This window comes from Triplophysa rosa, linkage group LG19 (assembly GCF_024868665.1).
Source record: "Triplophysa rosa linkage group LG19, Trosa_1v2, whole genome shotgun sequence".
Lineage (NCBI taxonomy): Eukaryota > Metazoa > Chordata > Actinopteri > Cypriniformes > Nemacheilidae > Triplophysa > Triplophysa rosa.
The window spans coordinates 6,138,686-6,160,191 of record NC_079908.1 but is presented as its reverse complement, the minus strand read 5'-3'; the positions used below and the strand labels follow the sequence as shown (position 1 = coordinate 6,160,191).

Genomic DNA, 21,506 nt, shown 5'->3' with positions numbered 1-21,506 from the left:
CACTCCAATACGTGTCATCATTGCAAAATGATAGCGCAATAAATAATTTTATAATGATGGTAGAGGCGCTATTTTAGGAAACGCTCCACGGGATCGTATTTGGGGAACATTGAAAACGACCAATGTGGTCGTATGAGTTGGAGGACTTGTTGAGACATACATGTGCCCAAGCTTTTGACTCTGTATATCACGGACGTATGACTTCTTAACAAAATAGCATACTTTAAATAATATGTTTTTATTTCAAGCGATGTCGTTTCGCACTGTTTGCTTGTCAGAGTTGTGGTAAGAAGCATTGGTATTATTTACACAAAACAAGTTAAAATGTACAAACCCACTGATTCAGAAATGATGAATAGCTTGGGACACTTTTTTTTGGCTTTTTTTTTAATGAACATCAGCAATGGAACATAGTGACAGATTTCAATTTAAAGACGGCACGTGTATCAACAAAGTATTGTTTATTTTACCGTTTGGGACATTGACATCTAGCGGTTGAGCTTGGCATTGCAGTCTAAACATGATATAGTGCTGCCATACGACTACAGTGGGCACGTTTGTCAGCATAATTAATTATAGTCAGTCAGTGTCATCTATTTTCAAAACAACAGTCAACCTGAAGATCTAACATACACTATTTTGCATGATAATCCAAATATCAGTTCCTGTCTGCAGTCAGACACAGTGATTTACAGTCAGGCTATACGTTTTCATTTTGTGTTCCTACTAACCCAATTAATGCTCCAACCACTGAGCCACAGGAACAGAGAAATAATCAACTGACGAACTAGCGGTTCAGTTCAAATTCATGCAAACTAACATCTACAGAAATGTGAAATCTGTGAAAACATTGTTAACAACGAGTATACAGTATGTGATTGATCATGCTATCAATCATTTAACAGGATGTATTTAAGCAGCCTCATACCTTTCTCTTTTGCCAGCACTTCACCACCTGACTCATTGCAGACTCCCATAACCTTGGACGAAGGCATCATCTGTGGTCATCATAAGGTTGAGCATTCAGTCCAACCGGACCTGGCTCTGTCAGACTCAGATGTCCCGAGAATGAGACAAGAAAACAAGACAAACTTATTAGCATAGAGGCCGCTCACGTCATGCAAAAATCCTTTAAAAAATCATACAGTTTGGTGTTTAATACGCAATTGTGAATTGTGGTTTTTCAGTTTTCGGTTGATATATTTTTTTCTGTGCATTTTATTTCTCTATGAATTAGCTGTTTGTCGTTGCTTATGAGTCTATGCCAGGGGTGTCCAATCTCGGTCCTGGAGGGCCACTGTCCTGCAGAGTTTAGCTCCAACTTGGCTCAACACACCTGTTTGGAAGTTTCTAGTCTGCTTTGTGAGACCTTGATTAGCTGTTCAGGTGTGTTTGATTAGGGTTGAAGCTAAACTTTGCAGGACACCGGCCCTCCAGGACTGACTTTGGACACCCCTGGTTCTATGCGCTAAGATGGATAAACACCTCCCTGTGAGTAACGGCCAATCCCATTTCTACCCATTACCCCTACACTTTTCTCTACCCTCCGTTTAGGGCGTTCACGTGAAGGGGTAGGGCGTTCTCGATTCTCGTTTGGTTTGGACGGGTAGGGGGAAACAGATTTTTTCGGGACCTTACCTCCAACGAAGGGGTATGGTTGCTCAACCAAGTATAACTGTTTCACATTATTGAACCACAACATAAGACAAATACAATAAAGTTGCTGTAACCAGGAGTTTTCTGGTCTGATCATGAACCGGGGGTCTACTCCTCCGTCCATTCCGGAATGCACTCAAACGGGGAACCAGGATGCGATTAAGAATGAAAAGAGGGGGAGACCAGAGGGGTGTGTGGTGTGCTGCTTTTGGCGAAAAGGTCCAGGACCACTCGCATTACCCGGATGAGCCTCTGTTCAGTTCAGTTTTGAACGGTTGTTTTCTGGGAATAACGGACCTCGGAATGTCCCGACCGACCAATTAGAATCCGGTATTCGCGCCATGTAATTAGAGCGCCATGTAATTAGATGTAGAAAATCCTGTGTTCCCTAGTTTGGGAGTTCATTTATATGTTTATATTATACAATGCACTGGAAATGTGTAAAGGTAGATGTTGTTTCTTTTAAGTAAAATGAAAAACAGTGCAATAAAAACTGTATTCTGCTTAACCTCTTACTGTTCATAAAACACTGACTGAAACCGAACTGAAAACCGTGGTTAAAAAAACGAGCTGGTTACATGGTTCCAGTATTTTCTCTGTTAAGTATCTAAATCTGCTTATGATGTTTTTGCGGTTAATAATCTCTTGTGGTTATTGTTCTGTCAAGTGATGATTTGTTTTGAGTTTAGGAACATCACAAGGGTAGTCTGTTCTTGCTCTGTGGTAAATTTAAATTTAGGATTGTTATGATGAAGTTGTGCAGAAATAATGGTTTGATCGCCTGAATGGTTCTCTTTCCCTACGAAGTACACTATGGCCGAGTTTAGAAGTAGGTTCATAATTTTCTTCTGATTTAAAGAGCATTTAATCAATTCATTATTTATTTATTGGTATTGTATTTATTTCTTTTTTGCTGCTTCTCTTATACAGCCATCCTGAGGTGCATCCCGGCTCTTTAGCTGCAAAAACAACAAATTAACATTAAGTACAATTATAATAAACAACACTTCTTAAATTGTGATTATTAATGTTTATGGGTCTCATATCACTGTACCTGTCAGCTAAACGTCTCAGACATTTGCGGCGGATCTTGTCCAGGACAGAGGGCTGCGGAGCAGCTGAATACCTAGAAATACAAATAGAACGTCTCGCTTAGGTATGTAACCTCTGTTCCCTGATGGAGGGAACGAGACGTTGTGTCGAACCGACAGATGGGGTTTGACTTGAGAACCAGGACCAGGAAGTGCTTAGTAAAGGATGGAATGCCTATTCTTCGCCCAGTGGGGGAAGAAGGGAGGCGAAAATAGCACCCACCTAGGAGGGGGGAAGGTGCTTTCGCAGGCCTACGCCCTACCGGCCGCCGGTCTCACCTGTTGGTACCATGCAAGACTCGAGCTGACACTGGTTCCAAGCAGAGGCTGTAGAACCTCGCGAAGGTGTTGGGCATAGCCCAACCCGCAGCTCTGTAGATGTCTGCCAGAGAGGCACCCTAAGCCAGTGCCCACGAGGAGGCTACACTCCGGGTGGAGTGTGCCCTCACTGCCAGCGGGCACGGGGGTTCCTGGGACCGGTACGCCGTAACGACGGCGTCCACGATCCAGTGCGCCAATCTCTGTTTGGAGACAGCCCTCCCTTTTTGCTGACCTCCAAAACAGACAAAGAGCTGCTCATAGCTCCTAAAGCTCTGCGTGCGGTCCAAGTAGAGGTGCAGCACGCGTACTAGACACAACACAGATGGGGTTGGGTCTTCCTCCCCAGCGGGGAGCGCCTGCAAGTTCACCACCTGATCCCGAAAGGGAGTGGTGGGAACTTTGGCACGTAGCCGGGCCGGGGTTTCAGGATAACGTGAGAGTTTCCAGGCCCGAACTCCAGGCAATCCGTGGACACGGAGAATGCTTGTTGGTCCCCAACCCTCTTGATGGAGGCGAGCGCCACCAGGAGAGCCGTCTTCATCGTAAGATGAGAAAGAGCGGCATCTCTCAGGGGCTCAAAAGGTGGCCTCTGAAGGCCCACCAGGACCACATCGAGGTCCCAAGAGGGTATGGAGTGCGGACGAGGCAGATTCAGCCTTCTCGCGCCCCTTAAGAACCTAATGATCAGGTCGTGCTGTCCCAGAGACTTACCAGCTACTGGTTCGTGATGAGTGGCGATGGCGGCTACATACACTTTCAGTGTGGAAGGGGAGAGAACGGGAGCATCCTTGCCTCTGACTGAGGTTTGAGAGGATGCCCCGAAACTTGGGCAGGCGTCTGGGTAGTTGGACCGCGTAGCTGAGACGGATCGTATCCCGTAGTCACCGTGATGGTTTGGGAAGCCTTGTCAGGCTCCCAGGGACCGATAAAGGGAGGCTAGGGGTACGTTCTGCTTCATCGACCTCCCGGGGGGTGGTTCGATGGCCGGCAGTGCGGATCCCTCGCCGTGGGGGGGCCCCCGGAGAGGAGATCGGCTCTGCTGTTTTACCTGCCTGGCGATGATGTAGCACAACGCACCATCGATTGAGAGTGCTTAGGCGTCGAAGAGGACCAGGGCTGCTGGGAAGCAGACTGTGCACGGGATCTCGACAGCCAGAGGGCGGCCGAATCGTGGCGGGGGAGGATATGCTTGATATCCTCTGTCTGCTTCTTTACTGTCGAGAACTGCGGCTCGACAGTATCACCAAACAGCCCCCCCTTGCGAGATGGGTGCGTCGAGAAAGCGGACTTTCTCGGCATTACCCATCTGTGCAAGGTTCAGCCAGAGGAGTCTCTCCTGGACCACAAGTGTGGGCATCGCCCGACCCAGGGCCCACACGGTCACCTGTGGTCGCCCATAGAGCGAGGTCGGTGATGGCACGGAGTTCCTGCATAAGCGCTGGTTCGGTCTTACACTCGTGGAGCTCTCTCAATGCCTTGGCCTGATGGACCTGCAGGATGGCCATAGCGTGGAGAGAGGGGACAGCTTGGCCCACAGCAGAGTAAGCTCTCGACACCTAAGATGCCGAAAAACCTACATGCTTTGGACGGGAGTCTAGGTCGAGCCCCTGGGGGACATCGACGTATCCTCTAGCTGCCCCACCATCGAGGGAAGAAAGGGCGATGGAACTAGTTGACGTGCACGCGCCGAAAGGGGGGCGTTCCAGGTCGTACTAAGTTCCTCATGCACTTCCGGGAAAACATGGCACTGGGGGCGAGTGCGGCTTGGAGCCGCTCTCAAACCCGTGGTACCATGTATCCAGCCGCGAGCGTTGGGAGAGGCAGTGCGGTGCACTGCAACCCAATGCCGGCGGCCCGGGAAAGCATGGCTGACATTTCGACGTCCGCTTCTTCCTGGGCTCAACCCCCCGAGGGAGGGAGCTCCGAGGAATTGTCGGAGTCAGATGCCAGTAAGTCACCGTCCGATGCTGCAACGGACATCTCATCATCACGCACCATTTCCGAATACGTGGTTGAGGAACAAGACGGTGGGACCGTCCCATGGGGAACGGTCAGACGAGCGAGATGAGGTGCGAATGGTCCGCGAGCCGGTGGCTGACGGATTAGCGCTCACAGTAATCCTCATATCATCCTCGCTGCTCGCCGTAGCGGGCGGCAGGGCCGTAGCCACTGCTGTCACAGAACGGGAAGCACACAAGGTGGAGTCCCTTGGGAACACAGCCACCCGTGACGCAACGTCTGAATCGTCAACCGCCCGCAGTGCGGGCAGGACGTATCCACAAGGGCTGCCCCAGCGTACTGGAAGCAGACCTCGTGTCCGCCCCCCTCCTCGATGAGTGTGTTGCACCCACGAGAACAGCGGGACATGCCACGCTGGAGAAATTTGCTCTTTTAGAGAAAAAACTCGAACACTTCTGGAACCGCCGAGATGCCCAGGGGAAGTTGCCGCAGGAAGGGACAGTCCGCTGCACCACGTCGTAGAACCGGCAGTCTTGTAGTTGCTATCTTGTAGCGAAGTCTGTTGATCATGAGCGAAGGCTCCGAAGAACAAAAGGTGAATGAATGAGGCACGCTGTCTCCCTTTTATACCCGGATATCCGGGGGCGGAGTCCGGCATGCAAATTTCATTCGCCAATTTCATTGGCCTTTTCTAAGAAGTCGGAAGCGATTGGTTCTCAGGGACGAACCCCATCTGTCGGCTCGACAAAACGTCGAGAGACCGACAGAAAGGGAACTGTTTATCCAATGATTGATAAATCTATAAAAACATTTTCTAAATTTTACCTTTGAAAAATAAAAGAGCATTGATAGCAGTGGAAAGACGGAAGAACTGCAGTCAGATTCATAGTGGGATGGTACTCGGTGTGCATCCAAACGAGTCGATGCAGGTGAACTGTGGCACTGCTCTACGATCTGGCAGGAGTCAACGAACAAGTCACCTTACGGTAACTCTTCGGTCTCAACTTCCTTCACGCAAGAACGACACACCAACAGAAAACAAGCACGATTCATAAGGAAAGTAAGCAGGCGATGTGAATCCAAACAAATCGATGCAGGCGATCTGAGGCGCTGCTCTACGGTCCGGCAGGAGTCAACGAAAAAGTCGCCTTACTGTTACCCTTCGGTCTCACTTCCTTCACGCAAGAACAACACATCTCAAGCAGGAATCGCAAGGACAAACACACGCACTCGAAAAGCCTTGATCTCTCAGGAGTTCAACACTCTCCGCACTCGTAAACTCAAACCCACGAAGACTGATGTGAGGCAGCAGCTTATATAGCAGCAGATGGAGCGCGCGTTATGGCGTCATTACCTTATCAAGATGAGTACCTAAGCCGTGGCCTTGGAAACCGTTAGTAATACATTACAGTGAAAATATTAACACTGGAAATGTGTTTCTTACTAAAATGTAATAAAATATATAAATTATTAGTATTTACAATAATATTAATATACCAAATAATACTACTACTACTATTGTGCATTATAATGACATATAAATATCATTAAAATATTATTAACATCCGGTGTAGTTTTGCTCATCAGGGTAACGACATGCCATTGAAAACAAACAAAAAATCTACACTGGTTCCCTTACCTAACATTGAATTCATGTTTTCAGTTGGGTGAAACGACGTTAGAGAATCAACCTATTTTTCAATATGAAATCAACGCAACAGGTTTGCTAACCTAACATTGAAACGAAGTTGATTCAAGTTAACATAATAAACATTAAAATTTACAATAACAATCCAAAAATAGTTCAAACTAACATTAGCCTGCAATCAATTACTAAACATCACATTCTGTTACATTGCTTTATTATTTATAAAAAATATACATTCACAAATACAACTTTAAAACACACAGACCCTCTTTGCAAGACTAATATAAAAGACATTTACACTCAAATACACACCAAGAAGTAATAAAGTAAAGTATATGCTACTATAAATTAAGGCACACAAAAAGTGAATGCGGACCAACAGTTTTCTGTTACCAACATTATTAAAAATATTTTCTTCTGTGTTCTGCTGAAGAAAATGTCATACAGGTTTGAAATGTCATGAGGGTGTAAATTATGTTTTTGGGTGAACTATCCCTTTAATAACATGGTAGAAGTCAGACATCCATGAAACAGCAGAGAGGCCAGTGTGGTGTTCTGCAGGCCAACCTCTGTCCAGGCCTCTTGATGTCTTTAGCTGGGTCTGCAATAAAAACCACACAATTCATAGCCATTACAAATCCATTCAGTCACAGAGGGTATGAATAATTTTGAGCAATGTGTATTAGAGAAAAAATACATTTGTTTCATAATTTCCAGCTTTCCTGTAACTCAGTGGTTAGATCATGGTGCTAACAACGCCAAGGTCATGGGTTGGATCCCAGGGGATTGCACATAGTCAGAAACAAATGTATAGTACAATGCAATATTGCAAGTCGCTTTGGATAAAAGTGTCTGCCAAATGCATAAATAATGACATCATCCCCCTATTTATAATTCTCCAATGAAAAGGTTAGATTTTTGTAACATTTTTCAAGAATAGATCCAAAGGCTTAACGATGCAGATTTATTTTCAGTCTTCCTTGATCATATTTACCAAGGGTATGCAAACTTTTGAGCACAACTAATACAATTATGGCAATTATTACAATTTGTATTTCATATTATTCAATGCACATAATCAGAATAGTCCATAGTCTGCTAAAAGTGTCTAGGATAGACAAACATATGAAGAGTTCATTTGCAAAATCTGCTTTTATTCATTTTCATAAATTATGTTTTTTTGTTGTGTTTTTACTGCATTACTTATCCATATTAATTGAGTTATTATTATTCAATTAAAACAACCCAACTGTTTAAATGATATTACTTGGAATGCACAATAAAAAACATGGTTTATGAAAATTAACCTTTTAATCTGTTTTTGCAAATAAACTCCTAACATTTACTTCAAGGTGCTCAGTTCACTTCACACAACACAGGATGCCAGATTTAAATTTAAAGACGGCACATTTATCAACAAAGTATTATTCATTTTTTCATCAGAGGCTGCGTTGTAACAACGTGCCCTCCTTAGCACAATTACAGGGAATGACGGGTGACATGACAGACAACTAGTTGTCCAGTACGGTTCCTTTTACACAGCAGGGCTTCTCCGTAAATGGGATGCTTGCGGTTGTCAGTGTGTTAACGCCCTTACCATATACAGTATTATTATGTTCCCTGGGTCTGCGCCATTTCTTTCAAGGCAAACAAACCAGCACGCCGTTGCCAATTACATGCTGACGGTTGTGTTGAAGTTTGCTTGAAATTCGAAGTGACATCTAATATTGATTCATGAGTTGAGTATGTGCGTTCAATCTGCGCAGCATTTAAAACAACTCGCAAACTCACTGCTAGTGATCTGACATCTGCACATTCACCGCGAGCCCGTCCAAAGACTCACAGACTTCCTGAGGACCCTCGCCCCCATTTTCAAAAAACTCATCGTATCTAGACGACATAATGACCCATAACCCAATAATGACCCATTTTGGATCCAAAACGGCGAATTTCGCCAACTAGTGGTGGGCGGATCGATCCTGAAGTATCGATACTTTCGATACTGAGGTTGTATCGAAAATGATCGATCCTAACATAAAAATATCGATACTAATGTTTTTAGTTTTTACTACTGATTTTATTTATTTACTAATGTAGCTAATAATTGTATAATGAAGAAAAACTATTTCCCATACACCTAGTTTTGCACACGTTGCTCCTCCCTGCCCTGCTGTGTTTTGTAGTCCGCTATCACGTGACTCAGCAGCCAAGCGCAAGCACGCAGACGCTGCTGCAGCCGGCGAAAAGAAAAGGAGCATCGTGTGGAGTTTTATCACCTCGGTGAATAAAAACACTGCGAAATGCGATGTATGGCAGTGGGCCTTTGGGGGTAAAAAGCCAAAGATTGAAAGTACTTTATTGTTTGAGACACAAAGTAAATAAAGTGCTTAAATAATAGTGTGCACTTTATAATTCACTTAAAAAAGTGTAATGAAAGGGAAACATGTTAATTTGTTCTATTATTTTGTCTAAACATAACACTGAACAAAAACTGAAAAGCAGTTTTAAAATCTCTGTTCTTGAGTAATAATTTTGTCCACTTTGTTTTTTTTAAAGCTAGAGAGTACTGGGATAACGAGAAATTGTTTTGTTAAATATCGTTTTTCTGTTCTGTTAATCTGTTATTGTTACTATTTTCCAGTAATAATTTGGTGCAAAGTTCATGTTTGCAAATTCGATCACAGGAATAAATAACTAAATAAATAGATTTATTTGGTTTAAATGATGTTCAGTCTTTTAACATCTACATGATTAATTAGCCTACAGGTAAGAGTACAAATCACAAAATATTTTTGTGGTCATGAAAATGTATTCAGATTTAGCATATTAATGATGCATTCATCTGATAAATCATGACATTTCATTTACAGGAAAGTAAATGTAAGTTCAAGTGAATGCTTTTTAAAAGTTAAAAGTATTGGTATCGGTATCGAAATCGGCAATACTAGCCCTGCATTTACTTGGTATCGGATCGATACTAAATTTTACAGTATCGCCCACCACTATCGCCAACAGGTGACAAGTTTGCATACCTCTATGCCAGCCAAATACCGCGCCTAATGCTAAGTAAAATTACTGAAAAAACACGTGCTTAAAACGTCACTAGAACCATGACTGGAACGCCTCTTAAGGAGTGGCGACATTGGAATGTTGACCAATTAGAAACAGCCGTTATCTCCCGCGACACTGATTGGTCATGCCCTGGAGCTCTGATAGACGCTGATTGGTGGAGAGCACGGAGCGCTGTTTTCGAATCGGTGATTGTCTCAGTAGTAGCCGTTAGTGCGGAATTGCAAGTGGACAGAACAGAAGCGCTCAGTGAAACATTTTTAGGTTTATACTTAGTTTAGCTGTAGGTGTCATATATTCGCAACACTGCATTTTGGATTGTATTATTTTCCCGAGGACGTCATTAAGCAAGGTAAGATTATACGTTTATTTTAAATAACACGATATGCTATGCTAACTGCTAATAGAAATCGAGACCCCCAGCCAGCTAAATAAACATTTTCTGCTTTCCTTTAAAACGAATAGTTCATGTTATTCACGAATTGTATTATTAGTAACTGAATCTACATTACGCATTCTCATATTATGCAGTGTTTTTGTGTCCAGATCGGTTGTAATGGCCCTGACATTAGCGTCTCCTTGCGGAATACTGTCCGATGATGATGAATGCGGGGCCGTCTTTGAATCCACGGCTGCTGATATTGGAGGTCTCATGAGATCTCAGCGGTTTGTGTCCCATCTCCCAGAGATTTCAGTCATAACCGCTGCTGCAGACTCTCTAACACCAGCTAAAGCGGTATGATGACATGTTATAACTTCTCTTTTCAACACAGTTGTCCCACAACTGTATTAGAAGCTCAAGTCACAGTTATAAGTATATGAATGACATTAAATTAGGTGACAAAACATCAAAAGCAACTGGTATCTGTTTAACGAAATAACATCTGTGTTAGTGGAACATATCTATAGTTTTGATTGAAATGTGTTAGATGCAGAAATGTGTTAGATGCTTAGACACTTGCCCCAGAGATGTGACGTTGATGTTTTCAGTCATTCAGTCGCTCCTAATGTCTTTGACTTCTTTTCATTAAAACCGGCTGTAAGTTATGTTTTTCCTCCGGTAAAACAAACTGCTTGTTTATGAATAGCTCCACTGTAATGCATTAGACATGTTAGTTGTCTTTACATCGTCTCCTCTGTCACCCGAAACAGCTCAAGGGGGATGTAAGCAGAAGAGGCAGCGCTGATGATGGATCAGAGAAGCTGAAGGTCTTCCTGAGAATTCGTCCTCTTACCGAGGCTGAGAAGGAGCGGGGAGGGGAGCAGGTAAAATCATGAGGAAATTGACACGCCTCTGTGAGTGCAGCAGGCTGGGTGCGGTGTTTTTGGCTATTCTGACCTCATGTTTTTACAGGAATGATTACGAAAGTCATGATTGTGAATGAAATGTTGTGTTTAGGGCTGTGTGAATGTGCAGTCTGAGGACAGCCTCCTGCTCATAGCGCCCAAAGACTCCAACAACATGAAGAACGCAGAGCGAGGGGTTGCACAAAGCCTGCATAAGTTTACATTCACTAAGGTAATCCATGTCCTTAGTAGATCAAAACTACTGAAAACAATGTATAACTTGGCACGTTGTATAACGTCAAAAGACACAGTAAAGATATGCACACAACCACTGATTTTTAATGAAAAAAACGTTCACACATTTATAGTTCCAGTAAAAAAATCTGTTTTTGAATCTAAACTTTGAAACATTTAAAGACAATGAGCATGGTGTCAAATATTCATGTTATTGAACTGAAGGAGTGTTTTGTTCCTCCAGATTTTTGGAGCACAAACTTCTCAGCAGGAAGTTTATGATCACACCATACGAGAGATGGTGCGAGATGTTCTGCGTGGAGAGAATCGCCTCCTCTATACCTATGGTGTGACCAACTCTGGCAAAACCTATACCATACAAGGTAAAATGACAACAATGCACCATCTTTCATTTAGTTTAAAGGGATAGTTCACCCAAAAATGAAAATTCTGTCATCATTTACTCACCCTCTTGTCATTTCAAACCTGTATGACTTTCTTTCTTCTGCAGAACACAAAAGAAGATATTCTGAAGAATGTTGTTAACTGGCCCCCATTCACTTGCATTGGTTTTGTGTCCATACATTAGAAGTGAATGGGGGCCAGTGCTGTTTGGTTACCAACTTTCTTCCAAAATATCTTCTTTTGTGTTCTGCACAAGAGGGTGAATAAATAATGATAGAATTTTCATTTTTAGATGAACTATCACTTTAAACAACATTGCGCTTCAATTGGATAACGTGTCCTATTTTTGCTTTGACTGAACAGGGAGCGGTGGAGAGGCAGGTCTGTTGCCACGGGCGTTGGTGTCTGTATTCCTTAAGCTATCTGGCCGACTGTACTCTGCCATGGACCTCAAGCCTGTACTGAGCCAGGAGGTCCGTAAACTGGACGCCAGCGAGGTCCGCGCTGAGGAAACAGGGCGTGAAGCTCTGCTGAAAGAGGTGAAAGGACAAGAAAATCTATTGTCCTATAGAGATGCCTGTGTTGAATCTGACTGTCAGTGCTTTGTTTAGGATGAGTCCAGGCTGCGTGCAGGTCTGTCTTGGGACAGCGGCATCGGTGGACTCTCAGCTACCAGTCATATAGCAACACAGCTCGAAGGTGAGCATCTATCTGCCACTCCACACAATGAATCATATAACCTCTCTTTACAACACTAATTGGTCTTTGTGCTCCAGATTCAGATGGCGTTTGTTTGGAGGCGAACGGTTTGTCCCTCAGTGGTGGGGAGGATCTGGAGGAGGGGGCGCAGTTCTCAGTTTGGGTCTCGTTTTATGAGATCTACAACGAATTTCTGTACGATCTTTTGGATGCTCCGCCTTCTCTTCAGTCCCGCAAGAGAGCCACTCTACGCCTCAGCGATGACAAATATGGAAACCCTTATGTGAAAGGTAGGAATCGCACAGAGATGGTTTCAAACAGCGAGTAGCATGACGAGTAGCCTGCAGGTGTGTGCTACAAGTGCATTATCTGTAAAAGAATTAAAAAAAATCTCTCTTTAGATCTGACATGGATTCACGTACGAAGTGCAGAAGAAGCCTGGAAAGTGCTTAAGGTTGGACATCGTAACCAAAGCTTTTCCAGCACTCAGCTAAACCACAACTCCAGCCGCAGGTACCCACTGACAACATCACTATACCTGATGTAGAATGAAAATGGGTGGGAGATGTCACTTAAAAGCTACTTACAAAAAATCTGTCTGTAAATGCTTGAAGATGGTAGTACAACAAGTTAACATGAATAAAAACATGCTTGTTGCGTGAGGCTAATATTACATTTTCACTCTTTTAGTCATAGCATCTTTACCATCCGTGTTCTACAAGTGCAGCCCCAAGCGGATCTGAGACAGACGACCCGAATCAGCGAGTTAGTCTCGGTTTTTTACATTTTTCTTTTATAATCTAGCCTTTAAGATTTTTTTTTTTTAGATTTAGATTTTTTTTAGATTTAGATTTAGATTTAAATGACAGAACTCTCTGTAGTAATCTAAAGTGTTTGTCTTAATCGGCAGGCTTTCGGTGTGTGATCTGGCTGGATCGGAGCGCTGTAAGGATCAGCAGAACGGAGAGAGAATGAAAGAGGCGAATAATATCAACACCTCCCTGCTCACACTGGGCCGCTGCATCACTGCTCTGAGACACAATCAGACCAATAAGTGAGTGACCGTACTTAACCTGTATGACTTTCTTTCTTATGCAGAACACAAAAGAAGATATTTTAAAGAACGTCGGTAACCAAACAACACTAGCCCCCATTGACTTCCATTGTATGAACACAAAACCACTGAGACATTTCTCAAAATATCTTCTTTTGTGTTTGACAGAAGAAAGGGTCACATACAGGTGAATAAATGATGACAGAATTTTCATGTTTGGGTGAAATGTCCCTTTAAACGGTTATTTTACCCCAAAATGGACGACTCGCGAAGAACTAATTTGGTGTCATTGACTTTAAATCAAATCGATTCTCATCTCTGCAAAGGTCACGTCCTCCCCTGGTCGTTCCATTCAGAGACAGCAAGTTAACCAGAGTCCTCCAGAGCTTCTTCTGTGGTCACGGACGCTCTTGCATGGTGGTCAACATCAACCCTTGCGCCTCCACCTATGACGAGACCCTCCAAGCGCTCAAGTTCTCTGCCATCGCCACACAGGTAAAAAGATGCTGTTCTTTTCACTTTTCTGTGCGTCAACATTTAAAAACTCACCAAACATTGACTTGTTCAAATGATCCTTCAGCTGGTGCACGGCCCGTGCAGTAAGACACGTGTGGCGTACATCTTGTCGCTGCTCCGTGAGCAGCAAGCTCCTCAAAACGACACCACACTGCTAGAAGAGGAAGAGGAAGAGGAAGAGGAGGAGAGCGATGAGGAAGGAGACATCACCATGTTTGACCCTGAGGTAAATCCACACAGTTAGATTCATTCTAGTCTCGTCGATTTCGTCCTTCAGAGGTGTTCCGTTATTTCAGCTGGATGTATTTGTGTTGGGCAGGGCCTCCTGAAGGCCATCGACGTTCTGAAGCGCGAGGTGCTACGTCAGCGGCAGGAGAAAGAAGAACTGGAGGTCAAGGTTCGAGAGGAGGTGTGTGCTGAAATGATGGAGGTCATCAGCCGCATGCAGGATGACTTCAGGTAACCCAAATGATTTGGATTACGGTCCTTAAACTTTTACGGATCTTGGAGAGTCAATATAAATGTTCCACATATGCGGTCAGTATGAAGATGTGTTGGTATCGTTGGTGGTTTTAAATGTCTCCCTTGTTGCGCAGTGAGACGCTGGAGAACGAGAGGGATCTGATGGAGAACAGGTGCGAGAACAAGATCAACATCCTGAAAAGCAGCTTGAAAAAATATTACAGCCAAGAATTAGAGGTCAGTCCTGTGAAAGAGAGGCAGTTTTAACACACTGAACTCAAGAGACTGGTGGTCCCTTCGGTGGTCTCTGGTCACTTTAAAAGGCAGGTGTTAATGGGAACATGAAAAGATCTTGACGCATTTTGATTTCTTGAAGGAACGAGACGAGGAGGTCAGAGAACTTAGTGCTGCTCTCAAAGAGAGGGAAGAGAGCGGTATAGCCCCAGCTCCCATGTTCCCGCCTGTGACGGACGCTAATGCTCCCCGCCGCTCACGCCGCGTGGCTTCAACACACGCACGCAACACAGAACACGAGTGCCTAGAGCTCATGCAGTGTAAAGCCAAGCTGGATCAGTGTAAAGCCGAGCTGGACCAGTGTAAAGCCGAGCTGGACCTCAGGCAAACTGAACTGCGGCTGAAAACACTCGGTAACTTCTGCATGTGATATCTGTTTTCCAACAAAAATAGCATTCTTTTGCAAATCATAGTGGGTTTTGACTGGTAAAACTTTCTGAAGCGAAAGGTTATGAGTGAATAACATAAATGTTGGTCTGTTTGTAGAACTGAAGCGCTTCCAAGAAAATCCTTCTTTCTCTGGCACCACCAACACAGTGACGATTACAGCTGAGAGGAAACTAGAGGAGGGTCAGAGGGTGAGGAATGCATTCTTTCAGTTTCTTATTAAAAGTGTTGAGCCTTTCCTATATATATATATATACACTGCGTTCCAAATTATTATGCAAATTGGATTTAAGTGTCGTAAACATTTAATTTTATATTGTTCAATTAAACTTATGGATGGTATTGTGTCTCAGTGCTCTTTGGATCACTGAAATCAATCTCAGACACCTGTGATAAGTAGTTTGCCAGGTGAGCCCAATTAAAGGAAAACTACTTAAGAAGGACGTTCCACATTATTAAGCAGGCCACAGGTTTCAAGCAATATGGGAAAGAAAAAGGATCTGTCTGCTGCCGAAAAGCGTCAAATAGTGCAATGTCTTGGACAAGGTATGAAAACATTAGATATTTCACGAAAACTTAAGCGACGCGATCATCGTACTGTGAAGAGATTTGTGGCTGATTCAGAGCACAGAAGGGTTCGTGCAGATAAAGGCAGAATGAGGAAGGTTTCTTCCAGACAAATTCATCGGATTAAGAGAGCAGCTGCAAAAATGCCATTGCAAAGCAGCAAACAGGTATTTGAAGCTGCTGGTGCCTCGGGAGTCCCGAAAACCTCAAGGTGTAGGATCCTCCAGATGCTTGCAGTTGTGCATAAACCTACTATTCGGCCACCCCTAACCAATGCTCACAAGCAGAAACGGTTGCAGTGGGCCCACACATACATGAAGACTAATTTTCAAACAGTCTTGTTTACTGATGAGTGCCGTGCAACCCTGGATGGTCCAGATGGATGGAGTAGTGGATGGTTGGTGGATGGCCACCATGTCCCAACAAGGCTGCGACGTCAGCAAGGAGGTGGCGGAGTCATGTTTTGGGCTGGAATCATGGGGAGACAGCTGGTGGGCCCCTTTAGGGTCCCTGAAGGTGTGAAAATGAACTCTGCAAGGTATGTAGAGTTTCTGACTGAGCACTTTCTTCCATGGTACAAAAAGAAGAACCATGCCTTCCGTAGCAAAATCATCTTCATGCATGACAATGCACCATCTCATGCTGCAAAGAATACCTCTGTGTCATTGGCTGCTATGGGCATAAAAGGAGAGAAACTCATGGTGTGGCCACCATCCTCCCCTGACCTCAACCCTATTGAGAACCTTTGGAGCATCCTCAAGCGAAAGATCTATGATGGTGGGAGGCAGTTAGCATCAAAACAGCAGCTCTGGGAGGCTATTCTGACATCCTGCAAAGAAATTCAATCAGAAACTATCCAAAAACTCACAAGTTCAATGGATGCAAGAATTGTGAAGGTGATATCAAAGAAGGGGTCCTATGTTAACATGTAACTTGCCCTGTTAGGATGTTTTTGATTGAAATAGCTTTTGATTTCAGTAAATATGACCTCCTAATGCTGCAAATTCAACAAATGACCATTTTCAGTTTTTTACAACCTATGAAATGTTTTCAAACTCTGTTGTGCATAATAATTTGGAACAGTGCATTTTGAGTTTTTCATTTTTTAAATAAATACTGTTGTCAGTGGGAGGTTTGTTCAATAAAATTCCAAATGTACCCTAACTGTTGATTACTTGAAAATTATACTGACTGTCATTTGCATCGACAAATTAGGAAAACCAGAGAAAGATATCATTTGCATAATAATTTGGAACGCAGTGTATATATATTAAATAAGCATAATATGAACTATTTCATAGGATGTTTTTGTAAAATATTTTATGTTTCATTCTTGAACTACTAACAAGACCTCAAATACAGCAAAGAAAACAAGTTCATATTCACTTTTAAGCAATACAACAGCAATATTTGATACATGTATTTAGGAAAAGTTCAAACATTATTTTTTAATGTGATTGTCGTGTCTTGTCATGCTGTCAGTCTTTCACATTGCTGTTGGATGACTTTTTCACTCCTGAGGTTTGAATTTGTTGAAATTCAACAGACACTGGACTGGAATGTACACAATACACATAAAATGCTGAATAAATAAAAATGTCTAATATACAGTCATGGCCAAAATTGTTGGCACCCCTGAAATTTTTCCAGAAAATCAAGTATTTCTCACAGAAAAGTATTGCATTAACACATGTTTTGCTATACACATGTTTATTCCCTTTGTGTGTATTGGAACAAAACAAAAAAATGGAGGGAAAAAAGCAAATTTGACATAATATCACACAAAACTCCAAAAATGGGCTGGACAAAATTATTGGCACCCTTAACTTAATATTTGGTTGCACACCCTTTGGAAAAAATAACTGCAATCAATCGCTTCCTATAACCATCAATAAACTTCTTACACCTCTCACCCGGAATTTTGGACCACTCTTCCTTTGCAAACTGCTCCAGGTCTCTCATATTGGAAGGGCGCCTTTTCCCAACAGCAATTTTAAGATCTCTCCACAGGTGTTCAATGGGATTTAGATCTGGACTCATTGCTGGCCACTTCAGAACTCTCCAGCGCTTTGTTGCCATCCATTTCTGGGTGCTTTTTGAAGTATGTTTGGGGTCATTGTCCTGCTGGAAGACCCACGATCTCGGACGCAAACCCAGCTTTCTGACACTGGGCCCTACATTGCGACCCAAAATCCTTTGGTAATCCTCAGATTTCATGATGCCTTGCACACAGTCAAGGCACCCAGTGCCAGAGGCAGCAAAACAACCCCAAAACATCTTTGAACCTCCACCATATTTGACTGTAGGTACTGTGTTCTTTTCTTTGTAGGCCTCATTCCGTTTTCGGTAAACAGTAGAATGATGTGCTTTACCAAAAAGCTCTATCTTGGTCTCATCTGTCCACAAGACGTTTTCCCAGAAGGATTTTGGCTTACTCAAGTACATTTTGGCAAACTGTAGTCTTGCTTTTTTATGTCTCTGTGTCAGCAGTGGGGTCCTCCTGGGTCTCCTGCCATAGCGTTTCATTTCATTTAAATGTCGACGGATAGTTCGCGCTGACACTAATGCACCCTGAGCCTGCAGGACAGCTTGAATTTCTTTGGAACTTGTTTGGGGCTGCTTATCCACCATCCGGACTATCCTGCGTTGCAACCTTTCATCAATTTTTCTCTTCCGTCCACGTCCAGGGAGATTAGCTACAGTGCCATGGGTTGCAAACTTCTTGATAATGTTGCGCACTGTGGACAAAGGAACATCTAGATCTCTGGAGATGGACTTGTAACCTTGAGATTGTTGATATTTTTCCACAATTTTGGTTCTCAGGTCCTCAGACAGTTCTCTTCTCCTCTTTCTGTTGTCCATGCTTAGTGTGGCACACACAGACACACAATGCAAAGACTAAGTCAACTTCTCTCCTTTTTATCTGCTTTCAGGTGTGATTTTTATATTGCCCACACCTGTTACTTGCCCCAGGTGAGTTTAAAGGAGCATCACATGCTTGAAACAATCTTATTTATCCACAATTTTGAAAGGGTGCCAATAATTTTGTCCAGCCCATTTTTGCAGTTTTGTGTGACATTATGACAAATTTGCCTTTTTCCTCCTTTTTTTTGTTTTGTTCCAATACACACAAAGGGAATAAACATGTGTATAGCAAAACGTGTTAATGCAATACTTTTCTGTGAGAAATACTTGATTTTCTGGAAAAATTTCAGGGGTGCCAACAATTTTGGTCATGACTGTATATATACTGTATATATATATATATATTTGTTGGGTGTAATTAGCTACTGTAATTTAATTACTTTTCACTTGAAAACATAGAGTAAGGGATTACTCTTGTTTTTCTGTAATTTAAATACAGTTACTTCTTAAGTAATTAAACTAACTACTGTGTGCAATAGTGGACATTCAAATTCTAACTTTACGATCCGTGCTTTAATGTATAATTCTCACATTTGTAATACTTTGGTCAGTTAATAGTACTACACAGTAAAATCGCCAGTGTATGTATAATCCACACTCTCAAAGTGTCTATTATATATATACACTGTGAGAGTTCGTTTGACCTTTTTAAACACTGACGATTTTGCTGTGCACTTAATGTAAGTTTTAAATTATTTATTTGAGTGAATTAAAAGAGCCGTTTCATGTCTATCCTTGAATCACTTAACTAATCAAGGTTGATGTAGGATATAGAAAGTAATTAGTAATTCAATACTTTTTGGAGAGTAATTTGTACAATAATCTAATTACACTATTGAATATGTAATTAATAATAACTAGTAATTAATTACTTTTTCAGAGTAACTTACCCAGCTCTGTATATAATAAAAAGCAGTCAATAAGAGTCCAAGCATAGATGGAAATTCCTTCAGCACTGTATAAAAAGCTTCCCAGGTTGAGAGCTGGATGATAAAATGCGAAGTGTATGATACTAGTCAAGAATTAAAGATGCTAAAATATAACATGGAGTTAATTTATTTTGGATGCTTTGTTACAACATAATTCCCACAGCTACATTTGTGAAATGTCATGGTTTTGATGGGTTTAATATTATTCTAAACTGTTGAAAGATATGAATAAAGATTGATCCTACACTTTTGACCGGTAATGTGTATCTCAATTGTCATAGCCTTGCTTTTCTACTCATGAGAAGTTGAAATAAGTCTGTTGAGAAGAAACACGTAGAATATATGATGGACTGTGTGTGTTTTGCGTTCAGAACCTGAAGCAGTTGAGGATGGAGTTACAGATGTTGGGTGTTAAACTGCAGTCCGGAGAGAGAGCGTGCTGCCGCAACACAGACGGCGAGAAGCTGCGTCACGCGCTCGCATCTGCAGACAGTAAACTTGCCAAACAGGTAACATGTAAATGCCACACGCAGTTAATGTTCAAGGATTGTCGCATTTTCAGTAATTTCTAGCCTAATGTACCCTTATAATCTAAACATTTTACATTAGCCAGCAATTTTAATTGATCTTAAATGCTTCGTAGTCTCTACTGCACCAACCTCTACTGTTTTTCTTTCTTTCTGTATTCTCTCTTTAACCCCGTTACCCTGGTTTAGATTGTGAAAATTCATGCCAAGAACAAAATGCACACAATAACATGGAAATGATTCGGAGCTTACTGATTCGCATGCTTCAGAAATGCTGTTTCTCGTTCTAATTTCTCCTCTTGGTGATGTTCTCATATAATCTAATCTGTGAATGAATTGAAACACCCACGCTGCTCGAATAACTCCACCTTCCAGCCTCACTTTTTACCCTCTGGCCTCTCTAACCCTTTCTGCCCCCCCTTTCCTTCCCGTCTCTCTGTCGGCCAGGACCAAATGTTGGTGGAGCTGCACACCAGCCTGCAGCTGGTTAAAGCAGACCTGCGCAGGAAAGATGAGACACTGGCGCAGCTGAAGGGCACGCTGCCGCCCCAGCCCCCCGTGACACCCGGCTCCTGCAAGAAGAGAGGATGCGGAGCAGCAGTGGCGGCAGTTTACGCTGAGAACCAACCTCCAGAGAAACGACCCTTCTTCCGCTCCCTGTTTCCCTCACGCACTCCTTCCAAGACCCCCGTGAGACAGACTCGTCAGCGGGCAGAGGTCACCACGCCTTACACACGCATACTGCGCTCGCGACAGCCCTCACCTCCGTCCACTCCCGTCCAGCGCAGGGTTAAATATTAATCTGGTCTGAAGATCGATTTGTTTTGCTTTTTAATGTACACATTTAAGCTTTTTTTTTAAGCATTATAATATAATCAGGTGGCTTTGTTCTCTCATAAGTGGGATTTATTTAGATAAGAATGATTCTGCTGGTCTTGTAAGGGCCTAGTTTTACAATTTCTTATGGCTTTGATCATTTGCATTTTTGACTGTTTTACTGTAAAAGCAGAATGTTACGGTAGCACACTACTGTAATCTGGATGTGATTTGAATGTTAATGTATAGCTCATTTGAGTGTTCTCACATCTTTTATATGTATTATGCAAACCAGAATCAACGGCACATACAAATTGAGGTAATAGGAGTTCCATGTGTATCTCTAATATGTATACACACTATATACAATGTTTTGCTTTATTTTTCCAAAGTGTAATTCTGGAAGTTAACTAATAGTTCAGTATTTCTTTGCCAGTTGCCAAATAAACATGCATGTTTGTCTGATATAGGTTAGAGCACTACATTATTGTTTTGGCTGCTCTTTTGCACATTTGCAAGGTTGAACTTGTTTGTGTCTGATGGTTTGTCACTTTTGAATGTCCGTCTCTCTCTCGATAGCATTATCAAACCCATACTACTTGTGTGATATTTGCAATTAAACGAGTTCAATGCTTTGTCTCGGAAGTCTTTGTTCGGTTT

The 21,506-nt window shown here is 42.6% G+C and overlaps 1 protein-coding gene across 2 annotated transcripts; it reads left to right on the top strand.

Annotated features, from left to right (window-relative positions):
- Positions 1–9,722: 9,722 nt before the first annotated feature.
- On the top strand, positions 9,723–20,840 carry kif20a (kinesin family member 20A). Of its 2 annotated transcripts, none has more exons than XM_057360824.1 (19): positions 9,723–10,096; positions 10,291–10,480; positions 10,897–11,010; positions 11,144–11,263; positions 11,510–11,648; positions 12,034–12,209; positions 12,282–12,369; positions 12,447–12,659; positions 12,771–12,882; positions 13,060–13,134; positions 13,280–13,423; positions 13,750–13,918; positions 14,004–14,165; positions 14,259–14,398; positions 14,536–14,638; positions 14,778–15,048; positions 15,182–15,273; positions 19,875–20,012; positions 20,220–20,468. In XM_057360824.1, exons 2-19 carry the CDS (start codon positions 10,301–10,303, stop codon positions 20,268–20,270), a joined length of 2,487 nt encoding a protein of 828 aa, XP_057216807.1. In that variant the 5' UTR covers positions 9,723–10,096; positions 10,291–10,300; the 3' UTR covers positions 20,271–20,468. The 2 variants fall into 2 exon arrangements, with proteins under 2 accessions (XP_057216807.1, XP_057216805.1); XM_057360822.1 differs by lacking the exon at positions 20,220–20,468 and adding an exon at positions 20,478–20,840 and having other exon boundaries at positions 9,728–10,096.
- Positions 20,841–21,506: the final 666 nt, after the last annotated feature.